Genomic DNA, 10,159 nt, shown 5'->3' on the forward strand with positions numbered 1-10,159 from the left:
TTTAAAACAGGAGATACAAAGCCCGGAAGGTCTGCTGCAGTACCAAAAAGCGCCCCTAGGGGGCGCCAAAAGTCAAATCAAGTGGCCCGCGTACTTTTTCAAAAGAGTAGTATCACATGAGTATTTGTACTAAGTTTGGCGCTTGTATCACAATTAGAGTTGAACATTTAGCTTTCCCATAGTCAAGAACCTACTTTTGGACATTTCAAACGTCCGGAGTTGTTCCGCTTCACATTCGTCAGCGGCAAAAAAACGTTGCTGCAGTTCCAACGCAAGCTGCTAGGGAGACCAAACTTACATCACGTCGTCCTTACTCCAACAGCTTCCTACCACATAAAAATCATGACTGTAGCATGTCTAGAACAGGAGATACAAAGTCCGGAAGGTCTGCTGCAGTACCAAAAAGTGCCCCTAGGGCAATTCGGCAGCGGCAAAAAAACGCCGCTGTAGTTCCAACACAAGCCGTTAGGGAAACCAAACTTACGTCACTTGTTCCTTACCCTACCAGCTTTCTACCACATAAAAATCATGACTGTAGCATGTTTAGAACAGGAGATACAAAGCCCGGAAGGTCTGCTGCAGTACCAAAACGCGCCGCTAGGGGGCGCCGAAAGTCAAATCAAGTGGCCCGCGTACTTTTTCAAAACAGTAAAGTCCAATGAGTATCTGTACCAAGTTTGGTGCTTGTATCACAAAGTGAAAGATTCCTCCAAAATTTGATGTTATCTGCCCCACTAAAACAACGAACAAACAAACAAACAACCAAGTGGCCACTGCAACCCAGCAGAGCAACATGCTGGGAAGCCTCGCTTTCCCAAAACTTCCTTGTTTGTCATAAAGTCCTGCCAGTGAATGTCTATCATGATCATCGCTGTCTTCTGTGCACCTGCTTGGCCATCAACCTATCTACCAGTAAAGATGTTCAATAATGACAAGTCTTTCGACAAGAGATTGTCCACCAATCTAATTTCTGAAATATGGTTGTTGAATCAAATAATCAATTAAATAATTCCTTCACCCTTCCACCCATTCATCCATTCATTCGTTCGTTCATCCATCCATCTATCCATCCATCCATCCATCCATCCATCCATCCATCCATCCATCCATCTATTCATCCATCCATCCATCCACTCATTCATTTATTCGTTCGTTCATTCATTCATTCATTCACCCTCCACCCATTCATTCATTCATCCATTTATCTATTCATTCATTCATTCATATACACATGTATTCATTCGTTCACATTGTTCACTTCTGTCCTTCCATAGAACACCAGCTAAGGAGGCTGTCAGCTCGGGAGAGTGCTCAGCCCGTACGAACTTCGTGTTTATCAAGGTTCACAAGGCCGGATCCTCTACAACTACCCCTATAGTTGCACGGTAACGTCATATTCACCAATTTGTTGGCTTATTTGACTAGTTAAACTGTGATATCCAACATAAGAATTGAACCCACCCAAATTTTTGACTGAACAGCACCAGGCTTTGTCAAGGAATGAACAATCCACTGCTGTCGTGACGTAACGTTATGCAGATAGAACACGTGACTCAGTGAGCAGTGCATCATACGTTGCAGGGAGTCTATGGCGCCCACCATCTCAGGGATGGTTGTAAGGCTCTGGTGTAGATGGCTTCTTTGATCCCTCTAGCGAAGAAGTCTGGCTCTATGTCCAAAATCTTAACTTTGTCCAGTGAGACCAGTGGATTGCTCATTCTTTGACAAAGACTTGGGCTGTTTAGTCGAAAATTTGGGTGAGTCCAATTTTTGTGTTGGATATTACAGTTTAACTAGTTCAATAATGACTTCTACCAACACAGATGAGCTTTCAAGTTATAATTTGTTGCCTAATTTCAGCACAAGCTCATCTGTGAGTTTGTAAAAAAAAACATGAAACAATTTCACCCAGCTCAGGGACTCAGTGCCTAGGCGTCGGTTGGGGTAACAGACTTTCCACCTGACATCACGTGACGTTTTTGGAAAGTCACGTGATCGAAGTGATTGGTCAGATTTACTAATGAAGCTGGTTTCTGTGTTGGAGGAAACTTGGTTTCATCAATCATAGTTATGCATCAATAGCTATGGTTGGTTAACTCTGTTAAGAATTGCCATTATCAGGTGCATGTCAACAAGTTAATTATTTTATTCCAAAGATTCCTTTGGTTGCTACCGATGTGATATTCCTTTATATTTAGGTATGCTCACCAGAAGAACTTGACAGTGATGTTCCCCCTAGGGAGGGGAACTCTTAGCTGGCCCAACATCCCCAGAGTAAATGACTACGTGCACACGCTGGATGAGGTAATAGAAGAAAATCTTCCCTCATTATGTATGTCAGTGCTCCCGTACCTTTGTTAATGCATACATAGTCCTGTGGTTATTGGCTATGGCTCTGGATACTCTTCAAGCAGATGTTGGTTGGGAAACCGTTGCAATTTTCCCACCATTACATCTGTCTGGAGAGTATCCTCTGATAGTTTCTGATACTACCAGAGGAAGATATTAGAGTTCTTTTTAGTTAGCTATGACTGCCTCAAGTTCATCTACACTCTACTGTCATGTCTTACTCTCCTACACGCTAGTTTGGCAGACGTTGGCAATCTGTTTATGTTCCACCTGCCTTAAACTATATACATGTTGCATGTATTTGAGTCCCATAATGGAAAACGATGCAAATATAGATTCTGCAGTTCCAAACCAGCCGCTAGGTGGCCCAAACCTACACAGTTTCATCTTTACGTCACAACCTATTTTCTACAGAAATATCAAGACCTTATCACGCCCAGGCCAAAATAAACAAAAACTAAAGTTTTCTGCAGTGCCAAGGTCACACACCAGGGGGCCAAAAATCGACATTGACCTAACCTTCGTCTTTCCAACCTCTATCAACTTATCAAAATCATAACAATCCATCCAGAGGTTTTAAAGTTATGTTGACCAAAAATTTCCGGAAACACAAACACACACATAGACAGACACACACACAGAGACACCCAAAACAATATCTCCATTTTTCATGGAGATAATGATAACTATGTCTTTGTCCAACAACAAAGAACTCCTAAATTCCACAGTTAACATACATGTACGTTTCGTTCGTTTTCATCACAGATACGTACATGCCAAACATCATGAGAATTCATGTGTTGCTTCTTGAACTATGCGATTTTAAAGGCTGCAACCTAATTGATCTCCTGCAGTTCTTAAAAAATATGCTAGAGGGCCCAGACGTATGACTCGTACAAAGAGAACTACTAGTATGTACCGACTGAAAATCGTGACCATACCTTGTCCAGAATACTAAATATCAAAGCCAGAAGTTCCAGTTCGGTGTCATAGAAAGCCGCTGGTTTCCCATAATCTAACAGGTTCGTCCTTTTTTCCAATTCATAACAAAGAACCAAATGCCACCAGAATCCATCCACGGCTTCTCGAGTTATGCTGTCCAAAGACAAATAAGCACACAGTTAGACAGGCAGACAGGTCGACAGACAGGCAGACAGACAGAAAAAAACAGACAGACAGGCATACAGAGAGGTAGACAGGTAGGCATACAGACCGACAGGCAGACAGACAGGTAGACAGACAGGCAGGCAGAAAGGCAGATTGGCAGACAGAGGTCTAGACAGTTAGGCAGATAGTCAGACAGACAGACAGGTAGGCCAAAACATATCAACCTTCTTGGTGAATGTAATAACACGTACATTTCTACTTCTTTACTGCACAGAAGTACAGCGTTTTATTCCACCACACCGTGTACAACAAAGAATGGATGGAGAGCAAATTCCCCGCCAACACGGCTTACCTGGCAATCTTACGAGAACCTTTCAGTCACCTGAAGTCGAGCTTCAACTTCTACAGACTCGACCGTATCCTGCCATTCAAGAACAGAGAAAACCCTCTCAAGGAATTCCTAAGAAACCCGGCCAAGTATCCCACCAGTGGAGTAGTGCAGGGTATACTTGTTGACAAGACGAGAAACGCACAAGCTTTCGACATGGGATACCCAGTGGAGAAAGATAGAGACATGCAATATGGACGTGAATACATCAAACAGTTGGATCGAGACTTCACTCTCATTCTTATATTAGAATATCTGGATCATTCTTTGGTCATGCTCAAAAGGTAGGTTTCATTATTGTATTCTGGTATAACCGAGTGCTCAAAGGTACAGTTCATTCTTCTGTGGGCTACTGCGCATGTGGAAATGATCCCGACGGTACAGGTTTTATTTCATACTAGTTCCACTGCAAAATGATTTTAGACAATCTTTATTGACACGACAAAAGTACAGCGACTTTCGTAAGGTCTACATGTATAACAACTACTTACAGTACAACTAAACACACATATATGGATATCTATAGGTATGATTAAATCAACATATAGGGTCTAGCATGTCATTAACACTATTAGTTCTACGGTATAAACATTCGTGGATATATTTGCCTACTTGTACACAGTGAGGGTTATCGCCTCCCAGAATGTAGTTGAATTTATCTATCGAACAGAGAGTAGCAAATTCTTTAGAACAAGCGGAAAGTAATGTGAACAGCTCTGTGCGTTTATCATTATATCGAGAACAATCCATAACAAAGTGACGTTCGTCTTCGATCTCATTTGGGCAAAATGGACAAAACCTCTGGTCACGGGGAATTTTAGTATATCTTCCGGCTTCTATATTTAGTTTGTGACTACTGATTCTCATCTTTGTAATTGCTCTACGAAGTTCGAAACTGTGTACATTCGAAAGATACTTCTTTTGTCCGTATCTTTCCTTTAGCGTAGAATAAATGCAAAGTTTTGAGTTATTCTGGATAGAAGAATACCATTCTTGTATGTATATATCCTGTAAACGATAATAACATGGTTGAAAAGCAAAAGAATTGAAATGTTTTGTGAATATTGCTTTTGAGCCCAAGTCTTACTTCCGGGTATTCTTCCTCGTTGAAGTTAATCCAGATTCACTGCCCTTGCTGTCTGTGCGACGGTATGCTTTGCCTTCCAACTTTGTCATTTGATATTCTTTACAATTCACCTGATATATATAAGGCTGAGATTTTTTCTGACGATATCATTTTAATCCATCCTCCCTGGTATCATTTTACGTGAAAACGCACAATTCTGCACATAATACTACCATTAGTTGCAATTTTGGAACTCTAACTTTTAGGGTAATTAAGGGTTAAGTAAAGGTTTGAGTAAAGAAAAAAAAATTATTCCAGGGACGGCCTTAACCGAAGCTAGGTTTTGATTTTTGAACTGTATAAAATTCGGGAATTTGTGTATAAGGTATTTTTGCCAAGGGGACAGCGTCTGAGATTAGAAGTATCAGGACCTCTGAGCTTTGAGCCAAACACCATACCATTGCGCTACGCCACGCCACAGGTCAACAGGATTCGTGAGTTATGCTGTTAAACTCCAAAATAAACAAAGCAAATTACAAAATTACAAAGCAACAATTGGATGCAATAAGAACATATACAAAGTTTATTGCAAGTTCTTGCCCGAGGACTAATTGCAAGTGACAAAAAGTGACAGACAAACTGTGGTAAACAGTATACAGTAGTAAATGAATAACTCTAATGATAAATTCAAATAAACTAAACAAATAAAAACTTAGCTATTTGGGTTTGACAACAGTAGAGGATAGTAGAAGACGAAGGATCCCACATTTTCGATAATGTGTGGGTTTTGTGATAGCTTTCTTGTGGGAGATATTCACCTTTCTTTCTATACTTCTTCAGGCTGATGTGCTGGGAGACCAGAGATATGCTGTATATAACAGAGTCCAGAAACAGCAAGACTTACCCATACAAGTCCTACCGGCCCACAGAGGCAGAGAGAGCGGCCCATCGTCAGTGGAGTCCGGTAGAATACGCCATGTACAACCACTTCAACCAGGTAATATCCATACAAAATGCACGCCTATATTGATATGGCTTAAGCCGGCTTTACAATTCATGCGGACGCCGGCCGAATTTGTAGCTCGGTCAGAGCTCGCCGAATGTCAACATCGCCCGAGTATCGGCTGTATTTTTCGCTGAAAATCTGTCCCCTTTACAAATGGACGGAGCCCGCCCGACTTCCGTCCAACACAACTGATTATAATTTGTTAATGAGATTGTACTATGTCTTGAACATGGACGAAGTCAGAACTGACTAACCTTGTAAAAAGCCAATATGTGTGTAAAATTTAATTTCTGAGTTGCGGGATATATGCATGACATGAGTGGAGTGGACGGGCACACTGAAAACAATAATATCAACAGGAATGTTGTGATACACCAATCCGAAAACTATCGCAAGAGCCATAAAGTTAACAGACCAGTCTTATTCAACATAATACAATAGTTTTGACGTTGCGGAAATCGGGCGAACCTCGGGCAAACCTTGGGCGAACCTCGAGCGAAGGCCGGCAAAGGCCGTTCGAGTTTTAGACTGGAAACCTTCAGACGTGAAGAATATATGATCTCACACATCCAAACCTATAGCAAAAAAATAAATAGGAAGTACTGTCTTCGTGTCCAATTCCCTTATATTATAAGAGGTACGCAGCTTTCTTAGAAAAGTTCATACAATAGTCTTTATTTATCTTATATTTCGGACAAACTTTTTACTAAAGATGAAAGCCCAAAACAAAGGCACGTGTTCAACACAGGTGTCAAATTGATTAGTTGACAGTTAAAATTCTGCCGGAGCCCTCCCAAGCTTCCAGCGACACCAGCACAACGCTCGCTCAAAGCACGCCCAACATGTTAAAAGTCCGACGGAATATCGTCCGGTTATTGCAGGAAGCCCGAACGAGTCTGGTGCGAGGCAGAAGACTTCGGGCAAACTCCGACCGAAGAAGAGAGAGTCAAAAACCGTCGGGTTGCCGCCCGAGTATTGGCCAAGTCTTGGCCATTGCTCGGACAAGCTCCGGTCGAGCTACAGGCAACCCATTGACGAGCTCTCCGAGCTCAACGCTCGCCGCCGAGGCCTCGCTGATATTAAGCGCAGCTGCAAGTGCCCCGCAAACGCCGGCCGAGCTGCTAAATATCGGCCGAGGCCCGCATAATCGCCCAAACTCCGGTCATACTCCGGCCGAAAATGTCCATTTGGAGCTCGCCAACAACTCGGCCGAGCTAAATTCTTGATTTGTAAAGGGGGCATTAAAGGACTGCAGGTAAAGCTAAGGGCACAACCCGCCGTACTTCGTTCGCACGTCACTCGCACAGTTGCGCAAGGTGTAAGTTCGCAGTCTGCACGCAACGCCTGGCAGTGAGACGGTTGCGTGCATCGTTCATTCGTTGCGCAAGTGGTAATACCCCTGTCACATTTGACGAAAATCGATCAGACGACGATTCTGCGGAAATCGTCCGAGTTTCGCTTATGATAATAACTTTATTGCACAACAACTGTACAACGTATGGCTTAGGATATGTGACGGGGTCGGTTTTCAGGTGAAAAATACACGCAACGCTCTGTCGATCTTAAATATGGCCGATCTTCCATCGATACGCCCGAAGATCGTGGATAATGTGACAGGGGTATAAATGAATTGCCTCTATTGGCTTCTAATGGTACAACAGTACTTGAGTGCTTTAACGTGATTTCTGAGTCGTGGACTTTTCTTGTGTACTGCTTTCAGACTCTCTGGCGTAAGATCGATGAACAAGGTCCGGACTTCTTTGAGGAATTGGAATTCTTCCGACAAGTCAACAAACAGGTGAACGACTTTTGCAGCCACAGTAAAGGGAAGAGAAAAAAGGGAAAAGATCTGCCGACAAAACATATTCCTGAGTCACCATGGAGTGAATCCTTCGACATCACTCCCCACTTCTGTACCTTGTTAGGCATGGACTACTCCAGCATTGACTACCTCATCAGAACAAAGCAAGGCAGACCAACTTTGAAGAAACCTTGCGAGCAACAGAAAGTTCAGCTGAAACCGAACCTGTTCTTCTTACTTGACGGTCGTCCCGGGTTTGAAACGTTGGCAGATGTCATGAAATACAACCCCAAGAAAAGCAAGAAACCACTGAACCATGAACAGTCAGATATACTGGGAAGACTGGCAAAGTCTTTCCAAAAATGCAAGAAAAAACAAAAACACTTGAAAGATCATTTTCACGAAGTTGCGGGGAATTTCAAGGTGAAAGTTGACAAAAATATCCCAAAGGAGATGTTCGACTTTCTAAAAGAAGATTCATAGAAGTTGTCGTGCCATAATACTAAAGATGAATGAATGAAAGGGCTTAACTGTACGTTGATGCTCTTGCAAGCTATTTTGATCAAGTGGGAGTACAACTACTGTGCTTTAAAAATGTGGCATCGTACTACAATGACTAATGCATACTGGTATAACTTCTCGTCTCTTTAAGACAGCTGTATGTAAGAACAATTTGAACTTAAAAACACATGGTTTATATAACTGCACAAGGGATGCAAAGTTTCCATTCTACTGAAATATCAAAACCAGATCGTCATGATTTTATTAGTAGCTTTGGTGAGAATTGTCATAATAAGATGTCAATTATTCAAATCAGGATCTGATTTGCTTAATCATTGAGGACAGTGATAGAGCTAGTCAAACAAGTAACGCACTAGTATGTACTTACATTCACTGGCATAGATTATGCAAATGAAGAGTTAATTTGCATAACAACTGAGAAAATAGTGTAATGACTCCATAGCAAGGTAAATTACGCTCTACAAATTACGACCTCATTTTGCATAGCTGAGGAGGGAATGCTATAATAGCTACCGTTGTTAAGATTGTTTGGTTAATGAATGCGGCCATGGAACTATTGTCATAGTTTTGTGTCTGATAGCCATGATAAATTTACATTTCCCCTTCAGAGTGTTTAAAATTTCCAGAATGAAATAAGTTTTGACAGTGTCTAAATGTCTCAGAAAGAATTTTCTTATCTTAAAGACTTAACGGTGACTGCATCAATCGAATAAAGTACATATGATGAGATCAGTTCAGTAATTCTTTATTTCAAACACATGCTTGATCATATACCCCACTTTGTGCAAATTTCTCATTATAGTCACAGTAGATGTAAGAGTTTATCAACGAATCCCGACAGGTGCCGATGGTGATTTCCCGAAGATTGCAGACCTAGGCTGGGTAGCGAGTGCAACCGGAGACCAGGTAGTTCATAGATAGGTATTAGGGGTGGGTACCTGTATAAAACCGGTTTATTTTATTGGACCGGTCCGAAAAAAACGGACCTTACAAAATTCGGTGGCCTGGATGTTGGACCTATTAGAAAATAAACAGATTATATGCTCTGAAATTCTCACGTTTTGGGGCTTACCAGTCGAGTAAAGTTTACTGCAGTTCCAAATAAGACGCCAGAGGGCACCACGTATTACCCGGCGTGGTGCTATATATATATATATATATATATATATATATATATATACATATATATATTCGACCATATATAACCCTTCCAGAACACGAGATCTTAAAACCAGAGGTCCGGCTGCAGTACCGTATGAAGCCGATAGGAGGCAAATCATCGTGCTTTTTCTTCTCTACACCTATATGTACCCACCTGTTAATATAGGTCATGACAAGCCATCAACAGCTTCTAAAGTTCTGCACACATACAGTCCATAGCTACTTCACCACAGCACATCCGAAAACATAACCTTCTTGGCGAAGGTAACAATCTCTTGTGTGATGGTAATCAATCAATCTTTATTATGCAATAATTGTACGGGTACAATATAAGGCAAGTTCAAGAATAAAATATGTACAGAACATCAAAACCAATATTGTTTAAACATAACAAGTAACTTATCGCTATGCTACATTGCCTGAATGGTTTAATTAATGGTAAACAGTATCATGTAGTGGTACGTGATACAGAGCTTACATCAATAGTTTGTGTCAATACATATGTATGTAAAGCCTTCACACTGGAACCGAATCAGCAGGAATCAAGCAGAACCACCCACAATTTGCAAAATTCGTGCCACATTTGGGGCCATTCAGGTAGGAATTCTAAATGGACCTTATATTCTTTTCACACGAGAAGGAATGAGCCAAAATGCCGTCAGAATGAATTTTTTTAGGCTTTATTCAACAAATCACAAAACAGTACATTACAAATCACAACAGTGCAATATAAACATTAATTACAAGCGTGACAGGACA

General features: G+C 41.4%; 2 protein-coding genes across 2 annotated transcripts in view; both read left to right on the top strand.

The window, feature by feature from the left end:
• LOC118424703 overlaps positions 1-1,405 on the top strand; it is a 7,242-nt gene extending 5,837 nt beyond the window's left edge. The window contains exon 2 of the mRNA XM_035833385.1: positions 1,275-1,405. Coding sequence (XP_035689278.1) covers positions 1,275-1,389 — 115 coding nt within the window. The 3' untranslated portion in view covers positions 1,390-1,405. The remainder of the gene's footprint in view (positions 1-1,274) is intronic.
• A 2,330-nt stretch (positions 1,406-3,735) lies between these two features.
• Positions 3,736-8,760, top strand: LOC118424704 (galactosylceramide sulfotransferase-like). The gene is made up of 3 exons (XM_035833386.1): positions 3,736-4,128; positions 5,751-5,907; positions 7,637-8,760. The coding sequence occupies exons 1-3, from the start codon at positions 3,776-3,778 to the stop codon at positions 8,198-8,200; spliced, it is 1,074 nt and encodes a 357-aa protein (XP_035689279.1). The 5' UTR covers positions 3,736-3,775; the 3' UTR covers positions 8,201-8,760.
• Positions 8,761-10,159: the final 1,399 nt, after the last annotated feature.

This window comes from Branchiostoma floridae, chromosome 10 (assembly GCF_000003815.2).
Source record: "Branchiostoma floridae strain S238N-H82 chromosome 10, Bfl_VNyyK, whole genome shotgun sequence".
NCBI lineage: Eukaryota > Metazoa > Chordata > Leptocardii > Amphioxiformes > Branchiostomatidae > Branchiostoma > Branchiostoma floridae.

What these genes read in the sequence shown, in the direction of transcription:
- LOC118424704 (XM_035833386.1), top strand. Translation starts at nt 3,776, where the DNA reads ATGGAGAGCAAATTCCCCGCCAACACGGCTTACCTGGCAATCTTACGA. An exon ending in TCTTTGGTCATGCTCAAAAG is followed by an intron (nt 4,129 to 5,750) that starts GTAGGTTTCATT and finishes ATACTTCTTCAG; the next exon opens with GCTGATGTGCTGGGAGACCA. An exon ending in TGTACAACCACTTCAACCAG is followed by an intron (nt 5,908 to 7,636) that starts GTAATATCCATA and finishes TACTGCTTTCAG; the next exon opens with ACTCTCTGGCGTAAGATCGA.